This window comes from Drosophila ananassae, chromosome XR (genome assembly GCF_017639315.1).
Source record: "Drosophila ananassae strain 14024-0371.13 chromosome XR, ASM1763931v2, whole genome shotgun sequence".
NCBI lineage: Eukaryota > Metazoa > Arthropoda > Insecta > Diptera > Drosophilidae > Drosophila > Drosophila ananassae.
The window spans coordinates 15,535,914-15,554,329 of NC_057932.1; the positions used below are offsets into that span (position 1 = coordinate 15,535,914).

Here is an 18,416-nt window from a genome sequence, read left to right on the forward strand (position 1 = left end):
ATGTAGACTCATCCTTGGCAGTTGCCTCAACACAGATACAGATACAAACACAGCCAAAGATACATATGCAGATGCAGATACAGATACAAATACTGAGATACAGATAGGCGGAGGCACATAGAAAGCCGCTCTTGAGGTCTTTAAAGTAAAAGCAGCTGTCTGTTGGTCATTGGCATAGAATCAAGCCCACAATCAGCTGGCCGACAAAAACGAAAGCTAAAGTTCAAAAACCTCTAGACTCTAGAGCTTCAGATTCAGATTCAGTTTTGAGCAACTTGAAGATTCTTTTTTTTTTTTCTTCTCAGATTTATTTATTTTATTTTTTTTTTTGTGGCACAATCAAGGTTGACGGTCGGTCGTTCGCTCTTTTTTGGATTTTGGGTTTTTGACACCGCATTTCACTGGCGAGAAAGTTTTGGAATAGTAATCGAGGTCTCTTTTTCCCAAAAACCGAAGCCATCCGAGCGGAACTCAACCAGATTGTCGCCTCCAATCTCGCCTCCTCCACTCCAATCCAATCCAATCCAATCCAATCCGATCCGATCCGATCCTGTGCAGGAAGTCACCTCACCTGGGAACCTGGAAGCTGGAACCCGACGGGCGAGTTCAAGCGAACTCTGTTTCTCATTTTTTTTTTTGCTTAATTTTTTTTATTTTTTTGGGCACTTTCAAAAAATTGCGCGCACACACAGCTGCAGCAGTGAAGTCCACTCGAAAACCGAAATCGGAGTACAGGGTGGACTAGGTGTCAGTGACCCCCGATGGTCGGACCAGGCCAGAATACTGATGGCTACCACTTGTGGCAAGTCAGAGATCTATCAAAAGAGCCAACAATTAACCTACATTTGAGTTGAGGTAATATTTGGATAGATAATTGAAGGAGGATTACAATTTTTTATTTAAGAAAACAATAATTATAAGATTAAATAGTTTACTATTTTTTAAATATTTTTTTAAGCCAGGCTTTTCAATAAAATAATATTCTAAAGGAAAAGAAATGTGTCTAAGATATGACTTTAAGATAATTGTAATTTTTTATCTTTTTTTTTACATTGTTCATCTTAAAAACTTATATTATTACTATTACTATAATTTAGCATTATCATAGATTATATTTAATTTATTTATGCTCTTGATTTTCTGCTCTAGTGGCTACAAACTGGCTCTCCCTTGGCAGCCGCATTTTCTGCGACATCACTCATACGCCCTGTTGGCCCGGCTTTTGGCTTGGATTCTGGTTGGGATCGGATATGTCGGCTATATATTCTGATTCTCTCGGGCTCTGTTCGCTTGGATAAGTCCGATGTTGCTGCTTCCCTCCGGCAGCTTGCTTGACAAGAACTGCATTTCGCTTTGCGCCTCAAACTGCAGCAGCAACAATGCAGCAAGAGACACACATGCGGCACATGTGTGTACACATACCACGGGGGGGTACTGGTGTGTATGTGTGTGTGTCGGTCTATCTGGCACAAGTATTGGTTATAGCCATGATGTGTACGAGTGTACGAGTGTGTCTGTTTACCTGTTTTAAAAGACACTTTTTTAGTTTATTGAACTTTTGTGCACTTTGAGCGTCGTGCGTTGGCGTTGGCGTTGCATCGTCGGAACGATGAGCGGTCCACAGCTTCCACTCCAGCTTCCATATAATATATATATATACACACTCACACTCATATTATATATATTCAAGTTAATATTTCGCTTTAGCAGCACTATTATTGCGCATATCTCTAGCCTCGTTCGGCGATCTCGCGATGGCCTTCAAATCGATAATTCAAGCGCTTAATTTTCATCCACGCTCTTTGCAAAGTTTGTTCAACCTGCTCGGCCCCACCGGGGCTCGGAGCAGCTTGCCGCTCGGCTTTTGCTTCTCTGACAATGGGGGGGGACTATGGATCGGAAATGGGCTAAAAATTACTCAACAGGACGCAAAGTCCTTTGAAACGGAAGGGGATATGGAAGGCCAAGTATTTCCCCAAGGAGGGAATACAAAAAGTAACTAACTAATAGAGCAAAGTTATCTAGACTTATAGCTTAAAGAGTTCAAATAATTTATATGTATATTAAATATTTGATAAACAATAAATATTATAATTCTACTTCAAACAATTTGTTTATATTGTTTATATAAATAAATCATGGCGAATCATTAACATTTCCTCATTTATGCCAAAATTTATTATAAAGAAAAGAATTTAAAAATTACTCAAATGAGAAAATAAAAAGTTTTTATTTAAAAGAAATATTATCAATTATATAAAAGTATTAAAAATAATATAAAAGCAAAAAGAAACTATACTTTATAAACTATAATCTATATCCATCTATTTATATCTATCTATCTAGTTTTATAGTTTTCAACTTTGTATACATTTTTTATATATTATATTTAACAAAGTTTGAAACAATACTGAGACAATTACAAAAAATAAAAAAATTATATAACTATTATTAAAATACAATATATTACAAGAAACATTTAAGTAATGTCTTTAATAAATTAGCTAATATGAAATGAGAAAGAAAATATAAAACCCCAAATCAAATAAAGTCAGAAAATGATTTAAATCCTTTTAAAAATGTATATCCTTACTGGCCCAACCAAACATCCTTAAAAAAATAATACTAAAAAACTGAAGATACAGGAAACCTTTCTAGGGATTCTTCTGGGAGTTCTTTATTTATTTAAAAATTTGAAACTTCCCTGCCGTTTAGGGCCACTTAGTGACCATTTGGTGTGACAGAGTCCCCCACACACCCGAGGTGATTATTTAATTTAATTTTAATTGGAGAAAGTGCAAAGCCCCTCGAAAAACCCACACACTGACACGAAACTAAAATTAAGTCGGCTAACAAAATCGGAAAAAAATTTAAATCCAAACCAAAGCAAACAAAAACCACGAACACAAAAATGCTTGATTACTTCAAATTACAAACGCATTCGATGACAAATTATGAATGTTGACAGCGACTGAGGGCCGAGCCAGAGACAAAGACAAAGACCAGGCCCAAACCCCAATCCAATTGGGAGTCCTAAAGCCAAAAGCCCAAAACCAAAACCCCAAACCCAAAACCCAAAACCTAAACCTCAAGCCCAATGGCCAAAAAGACAACGGCAAACAACAGCAAACACTGGTCAACCAGTTTTTTTTTTGTGTTTAAAACGTTTTATTTAAAAAAAAAAAGAAGAAAATAAATAAAATTAATGACCGCAATGGCAACGAAATGCAAATAAAAAGACAAAGCCAAACCAAAAACAAAAACAAAAAAAAACTTCAACAAACCCCAAAAAATCAAAGTCGAACAAAAATTTCTACTTATGCAAAGTAGAAATATTGCCTAAAGAGCCACCGGGGGCGACCCTAAAACCATGTCACAATCTGCCCAAAAGTGAGCGCCAGAAAAAGAGTTATTATCTGGGATATAGAGGCTAGGGGATACTCTTTAAATGGATACATATATTTTATCGATTTTTCTGGGGGGAAAGAGTGGGATAGCTTTATTAAACGATCATGTTCTCAGTGAACTTCTCACCATAAGTTTGGTGATTTATAAAGTATCCTTCATAGAGAATATTTTAAATATTAATAAATATTTATTTCTAAAAGATCAATCTAAAATATTCTTTTAAAATTATTATCTCTTTTATCATAAGAATATATGCTTCATCATTTCCTTTAGTAAGTTTAAACGATATTTGTATAGATATTTATAAAAATATCCAGGTTAAGAGTTAAAATATTACTTAAAATATCAAATAATGCCAATATTATAATTTAATTTGTGGAAATAATTGCTTCCATATTTTATTCAACTTATTTACACAATAAAACGATCGCTGCCACATAGTGTACGACCTGAATATAAGCTATTCATAGCTACAGCTATAATATAGCTATAATTTGTAAAGTAACACCTTATAATATAGCTAATATACCCCACAAAATAGATAGTTGCCATAAGAAAAAAATGGACAGGCGCATTTTAAGCGCCAGTTACATTAATTTTCGAATGATTTTTTTTTGGTTTTATGTATTTTTCATTTGATAGGCATTTGTATTATGCAAAACATGGAAAACACTGAATTTTTAATTGACCAATGAGCAAGTATAATTTAATTTAAGCTGCGGCCGTTGATCTGCCTGTGCCTTCTTTCAGTGTATTTGTATCTGTATCTTTTTTTTTTTGTGTATTTTTTTTTGGGGGGGGGGGGGGTGTGCGTTTAACGATGTAATGACTAGAGAGGGGGAAATGAGGGGTTATTGGACAATATGCGACAATCAAATTAAATTCACGAGCCATGTGCCTAAAGGGCCTCAGATCGGATCCAATTGGATTGGATTGGACTGGATCGGATCGGTCTTTACGTAAGGCCCTTGAACGTGCAGCGATCGTTAACTTAAAAAAAAAAGCGGTGAAATTTTTTTTTTCTACTCTCCGTCCGCTGTCTTTGTACGATATATGTATAAACTATATATATATATGATATAGTGTATAGAGTATGTCTTTCCCTGCCGGCGTGGGTCTTTTTCTCCTTGTTTTATTTTATTTTTATTTATTTAAAATTTTTACATTTTTTTTTTTGGCTGTAACGACACTTGAGTTTGTCCGCCTGTCCGTGTGTCCGCCACTTGATCACATAACCAAATGGAGCCCAGGTGAGGGGCTAAAGGTAAAGGTAAGCCATCAGATGTGCACTGTCCGGCAATCAGTTCAAAATGCCAACGAAATTGTATAATTTTTTCTCTCAAGATTCAACATTTTGTTAATGAATTTTAAATAATGCGTTTCTCGTAAATGCAATTAAAGAGTTACACAACAGAGGCTTTTAATTGCTTTTGGCAATCAATGGAATGATTACCATTGATTAGTTCCAAGAATTATACAGCGGTTTAGGGGGAATTCCCCTTAAAAAGGGCTTTCTTTTTATAAATTATATAAAATCTTTAAAGAAAATAGTTTTCTGCACATCCTAAAGTGACCAAAGCTCTATATGAAACTAGAAGTGTGGCCATATTTTGTCAAGGAATCGATGAACTTGAAGGATTAAGAAGATTATTTGTATTATAAGCTTTATAATTGATTAGTTCCAAGAATTAAATAGAGGTTTAGGGGAATTCCCATCCTAGAGTGACCAAAACTCTTTAATACCCCATTAGTGTGGCCATCTTTTCTAAAGAAATCTAAGAACTTAAAGGATTAAAAATATCATTTTTATTATAAGCTTTATAATCTGTGGGAATTGAAAAGTTCCCAGAAAACCTAAAAAGAAAAAACATTTTTAGATTAATTTTAAAGCGAGTCCCTGGGAAAACTTCCTCAGGTATAGGAGTGCCTGCTATTAGCCAGATCGTTGCCCTTGTAAACGGATTCGAGGCGCGTTTTGGGACCTTTTCGCCAAAGTCAGCACTTCCAAAAGAGGCAGGCAACGTGTCCAAAAACGTGCCTGCAACTGCAAAGCCTACTCGGTCAGGGCGCCCCTGCGTTTTCGGGTCACGTGGGGATTAAATAGGGGCTCGGATCATGTAACTTTTTTTTTTAACCCATGGAGTGGGGGGGGTTTAAGACTTATCTTTAAGTTTGTCGGACAAAAGGCTTAAATTGCGAACTCTCACGCAGCGCAACGCAGCACAGCACAGCCGCAAATATTTGCCCTGAACATTTTGACCGACTTTTGATTATATATATTTTTTTTTTTGTGAATCGGGGCGAAAAAAAAAATACAACAGCAAACATGGACAACAAACATGGAATTCCAGACGAGGCGCCAGGCCTTGGATACTTAAAATAAAATTCAAAAAATGTATAAAAAGGTTTATGTTTATTTTTATAAATTTTTTTGTTTGTACTGAAGCCCACCTACTGCCGCCCACCTCCCACCGCCCAAAAAGACATCCAACATCGCTGGAGAAAGTCTCGTGCTGCGGTTTCTGTTGTCGTAGAGAATGAGAATTGATGGTAAATGATGAATGGCGCCCAGCTGAGAAATCTCACAGAACACACAAAAAAAAATCAAATAAAATATTAAAAAAAAGTTGAAAAGTTCAATAAACTTTTGCAAAAAAAAATTGCCTTTTCTGCCTGCAACATAAGAACCTATTTATAGTTTATAATTTGATTTATTAGTATTATAATTTATTTTGTAAAATATGGCTTAATTTTTTTTGTGAAAGCCAAGACCCAAAAAAAAATTAAAATAAAAAAAAAGCATAAAAGCAATTCCCAAAGATTGCAACGATGACATACCCATTCCCATTTATTTTTCATTCCCAGTTCAACAAGCTGGAAGCTAAGCTCTTTCTTGCTGCTGCTGCGGCTGATGTTGCTGCTTCTGCTGCTGCGGCTGCGGCTGCTGCTGCTGCTGCTGCGTCTTGTTGCTGCCGGCGTCTGCGCGACTGCGTTCGTTGACTTAACGCACTACTAACTCAGTGCCACAGTCACCGACTTTTGAAATGTGTGTTGTAAACACACACAGGCAGCAATAGCCGAAGAGTCACACACACACACACACAGATACAAGATACAAGATACAGGTAAGAGCCGCACACCTACAGATACAGATACAAACTCAAAGATACAGAGCCAACAGTCAAAGATACCCGGTATGAGTATTCATGTTTTTTTTTTATTTTTTTTTTTTACCATTTTTTATGCTAATGATCGCATTGATGTGGGCTTTAATGGGCGCTAGCTTTTTGGCCAGGTTACCACAGGCCAAGTGAGGTATTGGCCAGGATCTGGAGTGTCAACACTTTCGTTCAAGCCGGTAATTAGCTGTCTTAGCCAAGTTGGACGAGTGCTGGACAAATAAAATCAAAGAGACACCAAAAATAGCAATGATGCGGATGCAATATGCAAATGTTGCTGTTGCTGCTGCTTCTACTTATGTTGCATGGTTGTTGTTGTTGTTGCACTCTTGATGTTATTGTTGTTGTTGCATTGTTTCTTTGTTGGCTCTTAACTGGATGCGGAAGAAGAAGCCATCTGAAGTGGCCAAGAGAGCAGCTGCTGCCAAATTGTTGGCATGGAAGTGAAAGCATCCACGAAAGTTGTTAAATATGAATGTGCAGAGCCGTCTTTTTGTTTTTTTTTTATTTTTTACAGATGCGTTCGAGAAGAAAGCTCATCTAGGCAGGAATTTCAGGACATCTTTCTTACAAAAAAATCAAATATAATTTATTAAAAAGAACGTATTCTGAAGGTAGGTCATGCTCACAAGAAACTAAATGAGGAAAAAATTATAATTCAAGGAAGAGAAATTTTTCGCCTCACCTGCAATCTGATTTTTTTTTCTCACCTGTATATTTGCATCTCTCTCTTTTGAAACACCTCCTCTCTTTCACTCGCAGCTCTGTTTATGTTGGCCAAATAAAAATCGAAACGAGGAACCAAACCCCAAAATCCCAAAAAAATTAAATACAAATTTTTTCAACAAACTCAAATATATAATTTTTGTTGCAGTTTTTTTTTTGGAAACTATTGAAGACACACCCACTTTATTGTTGCCTTAAAATGTATAAAGAAGAGTAATTTTTTTCAAAGAAAGTCCATGGAATATAAGATATCTTATGGGGGGACACAAAATAGGCCTAAAAAACTGAAAAAAAAATCATCATGGCAACGGTAAATTTTTGGCCAAACAGCCGTAATACAACAAACGGACAGACGGACGGACACACGGACAGTTGGACAAACGGACAACCGACAATCGACAACGCAGCTCGACAACTTTTTAATTGCCCTAAAAAAAAAAGCCTAAAAAGCCTAAAAAAAAAACCCAAAAAAAACGACTTCAAAACTCAAAATACACGTGTAAAAAAAAATTGTTAAAAAAAAAGGTGATCACTTACCTAGTGTGTGGGTTCCAGGCAGAGGGGAGTGGGGGAGGCAGGCCCCAACATCTTGAAATCGTAGACGGGGCCCTCAACCTTTTATTTTTTATTTTATTTCATTTTTTTTTCTGTCCAGATAGGCCGTAAAAATTTCTTTCTGCTGCAAATTCTGCGCTCTCAAGTTTACGAGCTGCTCTTTTCAGTTCTTGTTTAATTTTAATGTTTTTCTTTCTGATTTTTTTTGGTTTTTGTTTTTGTTTCGTTGTTGTATTTATTTATTTTGGTTTTTGTTGCTCTTGTATTTGGCTGGCACTTTACACTTTAGAAAGTTTGGTTATAAATTTTTCTTTTAGGCCTGAATTGGCTATATTGGTTATAAGGCTTTATTTTAAAGATTTTTTTTTTTGGCTTTTTTGTTTAAGCCAATTATGTCCTGAAAGTAAAAGTTTTCTTAATACAGAAGCTTAGAGTTGAAATTAAAAAAATTAAGTAAAAAATTAATTAAGAGCTAATCGCAATGTTAATTAAAATAATGAGGGATGAGACTTTTTGATTTAAGTATTTTAAAATAATTGTAAAATATGTTTAAAGAGTCTTTGATAAATAATTTAAAATATTAAAACTCATAATTAAATATATCTAATATAATTATAATTTAAATTCCAATAATATTAAATATTAAATAAAAACTATTTACAATCCCCGTTTTAATTTTTAATAATTTTTTAAGTTCATTTCCAAAAATTTCCCACAAAAAATGTCCCACTTCTAACAGCCAAAGTCAAAAAAATCATGAAAAACCTGCAACATCATAAACAAAAATCATAAAAAATCAAAAATATTTTCAAACATTTAATAACAAATACGAAAACTAAAGGATAAACTGCAACAGGATTCTCATTTTTATTCAATGTTGATGCTGCTGCAGCTTCTGTTGTGGCTGCTGCTGCTGGTGCTGCTGCTGTTGCAGCTTCTGTTGCTGCCTCTGCCACTGCCTCGGCTGGCGTCGCAGCTGGCGCCGGCAGCCGTCGTGGCCCCGCTCGAGTTCAATGCACTTGATTTGGCATACATTTGGCATTCGGCTCTTATCAGACGCAACTGCAGTTGCAGTTGCCGTTGCCGTTGCAGTTGCAGTTGGAGAACAGATCTCTCTCGCGCTCTCTCTCTCGCCGATGGCTGGAGAGCCGAGATAGGCAGAGAGGGAGAGCGGCGCAATGAGAGGAGCAGAGCGGCTTGCGCACACGTCTTATCAAAGCGGCGGTGGGCCGCCGAATGGTTGGCCTGCCAGCCGCAGTGATAACAGGCTTGAAGCTCCCAAGCCCCAACCGGCGATCGAACATGTTTGAGCGCTAACCTGACAGAAAAAAACTCACTCAAACTTCGAGTAAAGAGAGTGCGTTCAGCGAGTAAGAGCAACCAAAAAAAAATAATAATAATAAATAATAATATTTAAGCGGCAAAGAGTGTTCCGGTTGGGACAGCTGACGGGCAACCATGGCGTATGAGCAAAATGCAACCGAGCAACCAGCAACCTGCAACCTGCATTCACCTTGCAACGTGCAACAGAAAGTGGCACAAAGCCCCCTATCGCCCACCCCCCTTGGAGGTTAGATAAGTCCCAAAAGCCAAGAGCAATTCAGAAGAGAGCTTGTGTGCCACATTTGAAGATTTGGCACACCACTGGCTAGCTAACAAAAGTGCATGCAAAGCGAGAGAGTTGCAAGTGCGGATGTTGCAAGTTCATTAACATTTGATGGCCATAACCATACCATATACCGGTATACCATGGCACTTAACAGTCTCTTGTCTCTTGTCTAAAATGTTCTGCTTTCGCCTCTAATCGTTGCAACAACAACTCCCACCACACCCCCCCTCCCCTTCCAGAATCATTTCAAATTGCAGATATTATAATTTCTCCAGCTAGAGTAGAAAGTTGGTAATCAATCAATTGCCAAGATAACTTTCGCTCTGCTTGCAAATCGGCTGCACCGACATTTCTAGACAGTTCGTTGCCTAAGTCTTTCGTTTCGAGAAGAGTTGCTTCCTTCTTTTTCTTTTCTTTTTTTTTTTTGGGAACATTTTTTAATGAAAATTTATAGCCTCTAAGTGGTTGAGAGATCTACTTTTTTAAGAGCTACTATACTTTTTTTTTTAGAAAAATTAAATTTTAAATAATAATTAGTAGGGTTTTTAAAGGAAATTAAAAAAACTATTGCCCTTTTTTCTCCCTCTAGATAGGTTTATGATTAATATTAAATAATAATATTAATATAATAATAATAATATTAAAAAATAAATTTTATGACAATTATAGAAAAGAGTGAAATTTTTAATCAGAACTAATCAGATAAACATAACTACTAATACTTCAATGATTTGTGTTAATTATTTTACAAATTTATTTATAAACTCCTTTTAAACTCCCATCCTAATGCCTGTAGACCTTTTAGTCCAAATACTACCATTTATTAAGTGGTAATTAAAACACTAATTTAGTGATAATTAATCAGACAACTCCTCGTTGTGACCAAATATGGGCTAGCGATACTTTCGCCGAATAGCCAAGGCAAGACTTTTTGCCAAAAGGCCACTAAAACGCCACTAAAATCAAAAGCAATTTCACCAATTAAACTAATGTTGAATTGGACGATAGAAATTTCTTGGAAAAACATCATCGTCGTCGTCTGCCATTTGTCAGTCAGTCGACCAAAATGTCGCCATCGCAAAAAATGGGAAGCAACAATATCGGAAAAATCGGAAAAGCAGCAACACCAGTAGCTGCACTAGCAGTTGCTTGAAAATTGCAACGAAACTAAAACCAAAAACAAAACTCAGAAAAACACAAACAAAAATAGTAAAAAAAAAATAAAAAAAATACAAGGCAGTCAGTCGTGACGCGGCTACATTGCAGTTGCAATTGCTACTGTTGCTGTTGGTGTTGCTGTTGCTGTTGCTACTACTGACACACTGACGGCAGCAACAGCAGCAGCAGTAGCAGCAACTGTTGCATGTTGTTGCTGCAAAAATTGTGACCATGAACGTGAAAAATCAGCAAAGTGAAAAATAATTGATTCCGGAAGGAAACTGCCGCAACCGGTTTTGCTTTTGAGCTTTTTTTTTTCATTTTTTTTGTTTGTTGGTTTTTGGTTTGGTTTTGGTTTTGGATTTTTGGTTTGAGTTTCTATGAGGTTTGTTTTGTTTTGTTTTTGGTTGCAGTTAGCTGCAGTTAGCTGTTAACTGTTTACTATTTTTTACGGCAGTTGGCTTTTTAAATGGATTTTTGATTCGATTTTCGGTGCCGTAACAGGGGAAGCGCGGTGTCCATAGAAAGCCGCTTTTCCAACTCCAATTGGAAGTGAAATCCGATTGGAGGATCACCTGTCACTAGGCATTTCTGGTCTATGGATCCTCCTCTACCCTTTCTGGGCATCGAAATTCAAAAGACAACCCAAAAACTCTGATATGTTGATGACAGTTTCGTGTCAGAAGGAAGTGGAGAAATTCTTCGCCATTCTCTGGCTCCTAGCTATTTTATTTATTTTTTTTTTGGCTCCAGTTGCTCCTCCATCCAGTTTTAGCTGAAATCTCGATAGCTTGGCAAACAATGCAGTTTTCTGGGCCATTGGCGCAGAAAGTGACTGCCGCGGGCCAAAAGTGAAAAACAACAAGAACCCACAGCCCGAAGCTACAAGATTCAAGATCTCTCGGATCTCTCCCACCTAACAGCCTCTACACAGTAAGAAAAGGCCAAGACCAAGCTTAGCTAAGCTACTAATAATTACTAAAATGAGATAGTGATTTCTCTCAGTGATGGGAATAATAAGTGGCAACAACGTTCTCGACAGCTATGCGGCGCCTTGCTGCAGCAGGAAGTCAATTACCGGCTGGAGGTGGAAAGAGTCGGTCTCGCTCCGTGGCGGCATCTAACTATGTGCTTGGATATCTTTTGCATCTATGCCTCACTTCAATGTGGCTATGTATCTTGTCTCAAATTTGCAATCTGTTGTTGCCACAGCCACTGCCACTGCCACAGACTCTGCCTCGACCGCTTAACTTTCTCAATTGAAAATTGCATTTGAGCGATGCTTGATGACGCGATTTCCCTCGAATTTTCCACCGCCTCGCTCTGCTGAACTAGAGGCTCGAAATCTTTTTCAGTTTTTTTTTTTTTTTTTGAGAAGCTTGCAACTTGCAACAAGCCAGCAAGCCAGTCAGTCAGCCAGTCAGTCAGTTGACCGAAAAAAAGTATGTCAAGTTTTTCGACAAAGATCAAGTACATCTCAGATAGTTTGGCATCCGCTGGATACCGCTTTGGGTTAACCATTTCCAGTTGCCATGACCAAAATGTTCTCGAAAAGCTTAGCTTAGCTCGGATTGGCTTGGCTTGGCTTGGCTTAGCTTAGATTTTGGTGCAATTTCATAGTGAAAGTGGGCAGCAAATAGGCTGCAATCTGTTGCAACGTTCGGCGACTGCAACAACTAGTTAGAAAGGAATCCCCCGGCTTTCAGTAATTGGTCTTCTGTTTGAATCTAGATTGTAGATTGCCAGCTCGACTGCCAAATAAATTGCATTCCTTGCTGGAGTTAGTGGGTTAACCAAAAAAAAAAGATCGTGTTCTTGTGGGTGATTTGACCCACTTTAGATCCACATTGACCCACTCACTCCCCCAACCATCCAATTCACCATCCGGGTCTGGGTCAGAGAAAGGGAGAAGATGTCTCTCGTTCACTTTTGCCACTGTCACTCCATCAACCTCATCCATCCATCCGTGCAACTCATCATCCATCTCAGGAATCCATTCCGATTGGGTCAAAGAACTCTTTGCATTCAACGCTTTCCATCCATTTTTAGTGGACGTGACCCACGTGGTCTTTGGATCTCGGATCTTATACCCTGGATGGGGGCACTCTTCCCGGGCTATTTTCATATGCGCACGTCGTTGCCACTGATAACCCAGTATCCCAGTTAAATTTGAAATCAAAAGCCAATCGGACGCGGCATTGGACGCGGATTGAGATTCCCATTTGAATGTCAAAACAAGTTGGAAAGGAAGGGAAACGGTAGAGCGTATCGACTGTACTAATACCCGGTACTTAGAGAGGTAGTCTTTTTAATGAAAAATAAATGGAATAAAAAGTTAGGAACACAAAAATGTACAAACAGAAAACTCAACCATGCCCATGCTTTATATTATTGAATATTATTACTTTAAAAACATAAAAAACTAATCAAAAAACAATACTTGGAGTACATCAAATATCACATACCTTTTGAATGGGAATACCCCTCGGTTAGGGTATCAAAATAAGAGAGAGAGCGGGCCCTGAGCGGGCTATAAATCCGTTATGTTATGCATAAATCCGGCGGCGTGGGCGTCCGTCGCGTCAGTATCGAGTACCCACTACCCAGTACCCAGGCACTCAGTACTCACTCGTACTTTCAATTGGCAGGGCCCCGCCTTTTTTGGATACCCCCCCATAATGGCTCCGATCATATAAAAGCCTCGACGCAGCCCAGCCGGCGTTTCTTTTTAATCCAAACAATGCCACCGCCTAGAAGTCCCCGGATCGCCTCCTGCCCAGCCTCCTCCTCATCTGTCCTGCTCCTAGTGCTCTGGATACTGGCTCTGACCTTGACCCTGACATGGGCCGGCAGTGACCCCGGCTTGGAAACGGAAACGGAAACGAAGACAGAGGCGCCAGTTCCTCTTCTGAAAAAAGTCAAATTCCGGACACAGGTGCCTCCAAAACCCCGATGGGGAGCCAACATGCAGATGCTGCGACGGCACAACAGTATGTAATATATGCACTGTGAGAAAAATAGTGTTTTCTTCTTAGCTTAGTCTCTATAATCTCTAAATCATTTACATTCCATCAGTGCCCACCTTGAAAGGGGAACTCCTTCAGAACTCCAAGGGTAGGCAAATTTAACCCCGATTGGAGGCTATATCTTCTTCGATATATATCCGATCTATAAGCGGATTACCTCTAAAGATTTATTTTTCTATTCTAAATTGATCTCCGACTAAAGCTAATCTCAAATGATTTTTTCCTGTTCCCTGTTGGGGAATGAAAAATGAAGAAAAATATAGGAAGCAAAATATGACCCATATCGGAAGCTATATCGTGGGCCATATTCATCCGATTCTTGAAAGGAATAGCTTAAAAGATTTTAGGATCAATTTCACGTCGATTTGCATCAAAACTTGTTCACAAAATATTTTTTCGAATTTTTCCAAATTTTTCTGAGACTATATTTTGGGCAATATTGATCCGATTCATAAAAGGAATACCTTAAAAGATTGGTGGATCTATTCCCCATGAATCTACATCAAAATCTGCTATTAACAATTTTGTTTTAATTTTTCTGATGAAAAAATCCTTAGGAAGGCACACCCATTTAACCCAAACAGAAAGAACCCCCTGGAATATCCAAATTGGAGATTAAAAAGTACTATTTTCCAGGTCCCGCATTCGATTTCTGGACGGAGGACAGCGATTCGAACATCTGGGAGCACTGCGGCCTCTTCGAGGGCGACATAATGCTGCACCGAGAGCTCCTAAGGAATGGCCTGCTGAACGAGCGCCTCTCCTGGCCGGATGCGACTGTGCCCTTCTACATTGATCCCCAGGACTTTGGTGAGCTGTGCTGCTAACCCATAGTCTATGAAGGGAGACTAAATAGAATCGCTTACCCCGTTCTGTAGACGCCAACCAAACGATGGTGATACTGAAGGGCTTCAAGGAGTACCACGACAGGACCTGCATCCGTTTCCGGCCGTACGAGAAGGGCGACAAGCACTGGCTGATGATCAAGGGCAACTACTCCGGCTGCTGGTCGAGCGTCGGTCGGCGGCAGGGTGGTCAGGTGCTTAACCTCAACACCCCCAAGTGCGTCACCCACGGTGTGGTGGTGCACGAGCTGTTGCACGCCCTCGGTTTCTATCATCAGCAGAGCGCCACCGAGAGGGACGAGTACGTGAAGATCAACTGGGAGAATATACTGGATGGACATGCCCACAACTTCAACAAGTACGCCCGCACCCACATCACCAACTTCGGAGTGGAGTACGACTACCAGAGCGTGATGCACTACAGTTCCAGGGCGTTCAGCAAGAACGGCAAGGCCACCATCGAGCCATTGGTAAGGAAGAGTTGTAGAAAATCGAGTTAATCTTGGTTCTCCGATAAGATGGGGGGGACAGTGTTATAAGAAGACCTTAATAGTTATATTAGGAGGAAATATCCATTTAACATTTATTCATCATATTCAGGACTACTTTAGAGTATTAGGAAGCTTGTTTTAACAATACTTTAATCACATATACGTATATCTCAAAGGTACTGTACGGTTTATAACATAGGTTGTGCTCTCATCTCCTCCAAACATTCATATTTTCATTGGACATGTACGCTTTTATTTCAACTAACAACTACAGATTGGAAGAACTATCGAATTCTTGGATATCTATTTCAGATACACTTATACGATTGAGCTAGAGTCCAATATTTGGAAATATTTCAATTGTTTCAAAAGAAAAATGTCAAGAGAAAGGAAAAGACAAATGCATCTCGCTTAGAACTAGTTATCGAAGTTACTTTAGAAGATGTAGGCTTGTTGAGTTATTTTTTGGCTATCGGTTGTCATATTTTGTATGTTACATACCTTTGCAGGACCCCTATGCATCGCTGGGACAGCGGCGCGGCCTCTCCGACAAGGATGTCTCCAAGCTGAACGAAATGTACGAACAGGACTGCAACAGCGAGGGTTTACTGCTCAACTTTGACCGATTTGGTAGCTATTTGGACGATCTGCTGGACTACTTCCAGGGCAACATTCAGGACCTTTTCGGGTAGTTCCGTCTGATGCCAATAAAGGGGAGTATATGCTAGGTAACAAAAAAACTAAACTGGCTGATCTCGTCGATGGTCTGGGCGGCCTCAATGCGCAGTGCCGGATAGTTGTAGTTGTCGGCCAGTTCCTGCAGCGCCTGTCGCAGCTCCACGCCCCAAATACGCTGCACACCGCGCAGACTGAAGCGGGCCAGGAGGCGGAGCAGTTGGCAGGCGCGCTGGCGCAACAGGTGGTGGCGACTCTGCAGGAGCGTGGCGAAGCGCAGACGCGGGCTGAAGACGATGCGTTCCACCAGTTCGGCGTTCTCGGGCAACTCGCGCAGCACACAGCCCAGCAGGGCCAGGATGCAGCCAGCCAACCGGACGGAGGCCGAGTCCGAGTCCGCCTGCCTGAAATCGTAGGTGAGGAAGTTAAGGAAGAGCTCGTTGGCCGACAGAATGGCCACGGCGTCGCAGAACTGGCTGAGGAATGCCTGCTGCAGATGCACCAAATGGCAGACCAGTTCGTACAAGCTGCTGGCCGTTTCCAGCTCCTCCTCCGAGAGTTCCGGAATGCTGCGCAGTGTGCGGCTCAGCGAGCCAGCCGGGTGGGTGCCGGAGGCGGCGGAGTCTGTCAGCTGGCGGTTAGAGAGCAGCAGCTTGCAAGCGTACATCAGATTGGGCACCAGCTTCACGTCCACATAGACATTGCGGATGATTTCCAGATCGACAATGAGCAGGGGATCCGCCAGCACGAAGGGCAGGGAGAGCAGTTGGGCCACACTCTGCAGCACCCGAGGGATGGCCTTGGCGTTGCGCAGTGGCGCCACAATGATGCTCACTAGGTTGTGCTGCTTGAGGGAGTCCAGTTCCCCATCGAGGATTTCCTGCACGGAGCGATTGAGGAAGGCCAGCCACTCGTCGTTCTCGATGGGCGGACTCTGGGACTCGTCGCAGCTGTCCCAGCCGGGCAGCAATGGGGGTGTATTGCTAGAAAGGATTCAGGATTAATAGTGAAGGTCAGGAGGAACTTTGGGGAGCACTCACTCGCTGCTCAGCTTCTCCTCGCCCGAGTGCATGGACTGTTTCAGGCTGTGGTTCTTCTGCTTCTCGTGCTGTAGCTTCTCTTGCTGGAGCTTCTCCTGGGTCAGCATCTCAGTGGCTTTGCGGTGTGCCTCGGTGTCCACGCTCTGTCCCAGTCGCAGCGAAAAGTTGTCCATGTTCTGGCTCAGCTTACGCTTCTCCAGGTCCTTGCTGCGCGACTGGCGCACGGCTGAGGGAATCTGCGGCCTGACGGTCACCTGGCCGCGCAGCGACGCCGCATTGAAGTCGCTAGGGAAGTTGTCGTTCATGTGGTTGAGTATCATGTTCGAGTTTCCGCTAACGAAGCAAGTGTGCGAGTTGACCAGAGGCTGATGTTGCACCATCATGGGCTGCTGCACCGCCAGCTGGTGTTGCGCTATCAGAGGGTGATGCGCCAGCAGCGAATGCTGCGCCATCGGGTGGTGCAAGGGGGCCCTGACGGCTGGGAAGTCCCGCAGCGAGACATCTGCAAAGGGTATGACCACACGCTTCATATTGTCCTCCACATCCGTCTCCAGCGGCTCCACATCGCTGGCCACAATGGGGTTGATGCTGTCGCGCGAGGTGCTCAGATTTCCGCCAAAACTCAAAGCAGCCAGGGCGTCGTGCAAATCGGATGCTTCCTGCCGGGAGATTGCCGAGGATCTGGCCGGCTTAGGGGGCTTGACATCGGGATTGGTGAAGGGCGACTCCTGGGCAGCCTCGGCATGCATGTCGGCCAGAAAGAGACGCCCCTCGACGAAGGGATGACACAACAGTTGTGTCCATGAAGTCCTTTGGACAGGATCCTTCTCCAGCAGGCCCTGCAGGAACGAGCGGCACTCGCTGCTCAGCGTGCTGGGCCACTTGACGTCCTCGTGCTTGATCACCGTGATCAGAGTGACAATGGAACTGGCGCAGAACGGTGGCTGCCCGGCCAGACTCTCGTAGGCAATGCAGCCCAGGGACCACAGGTCCGCCTGGTGATCGTACGGCTGCTCGGCCAGCAACTCGGGCGCCATGTACAAAGGGGTGCCCTTGATGGAGGTGAGAACATGGGTGCCCAGAGTCATGTTCCGCGCCAAACCGAAATCACAGAGCTTGGCGTGCATGTTCTTGTCCAGCAGCACATTCTGTGGCTTCAGATCCCGGTGGAGGATGCGATTGGCGTGCAGGTAATACAAGGCAGACACCAGATGCCCTATGACGCGCCGGCCCGGCTCCTCTTCCATGGGACCGTTGTAGGTCAGGTACCTGTTCAGGTCCATCAGGGCAAACTCGGTGATCACGTAGAGATCCATCTTGGACTCCAGGGACTCTATCATCTCGATGACATGGGGGTGCTTCAATCTGGCTTGGATTTCGCATTCGCGTCGCAGATTCTTCAGCTCCCTAGCGGAGCGTCCCCGCTTAGAGATGACCTTGATGGCCACCATTTTGCCATCCGCTTTGCGCAGCGCCTTGTAGACGCAGCCGAAGGAGCCTTGGCCCACCAGCGAGCTCACCGAGTAGCGGTCCATGACTGCTAACAATGGCTAAAGGAATTGAGGACTTTTGATGGAATCTCTTCCGTTCGGCTTCCCGGTTTCCCACTACCGAATTATTCGATTTTCCTTCCGCGAAAAACTAATGTGACCATACACGAGAATTTTTCACAAAGTGACGCCAGTAGGGATGACAAAGAATCGA

At 41.7% G+C, this 18,416-nt stretch overlaps 2 protein-coding genes across 3 annotated transcripts in view; one reads left to right on the plus strand and one right to left on the minus strand.

Moving 5' to 3' along the window:
* The window catches only part of LOC116655038 (serine/threonine-protein kinase fused), a 50,477-nt gene extending 32,086 nt beyond the window's left edge, over positions 1-18,391 (minus strand). Inside the window, exons 1-3 of one of the 2 annotated variants that reach the window (XR_004310179.2) lie at positions 16,713-18,391; positions 15,499-16,655; positions 7,851-8,265 (exon numbers count right to left, since the gene is read on the minus strand). Coding sequence is in view for 1 of the 2 variants with exons in the window: in XM_001965497.4 (XP_001965533.2) it covers positions 15,722-16,655; positions 16,713-18,247 (2,469 nt within the window). In the remaining variant the exon portion in view is untranslated. Of the gene's footprint in view, positions 1-7,850; positions 8,266-15,059; positions 16,656-16,712 lie in introns of those variants that run through there. The other variant, XM_001965497.4, reaches the window with a different exon arrangement.
* Positions 13,242-15,689, plus strand: LOC6505061 (zinc metalloproteinase nas-7). The gene is made up of 4 exons (XM_032452002.2): positions 13,242-13,625; positions 14,298-14,471; positions 14,540-14,976; positions 15,507-15,689. Exons 1-4 carry the CDS (start codon positions 13,376-13,378, stop codon positions 15,687-15,689), a joined length of 1,044 nt encoding a protein of 347 aa, XP_032307893.1. The 5' UTR covers positions 13,242-13,375.
* Positions 18,392-18,416: the final 25 nt, after the last annotated feature.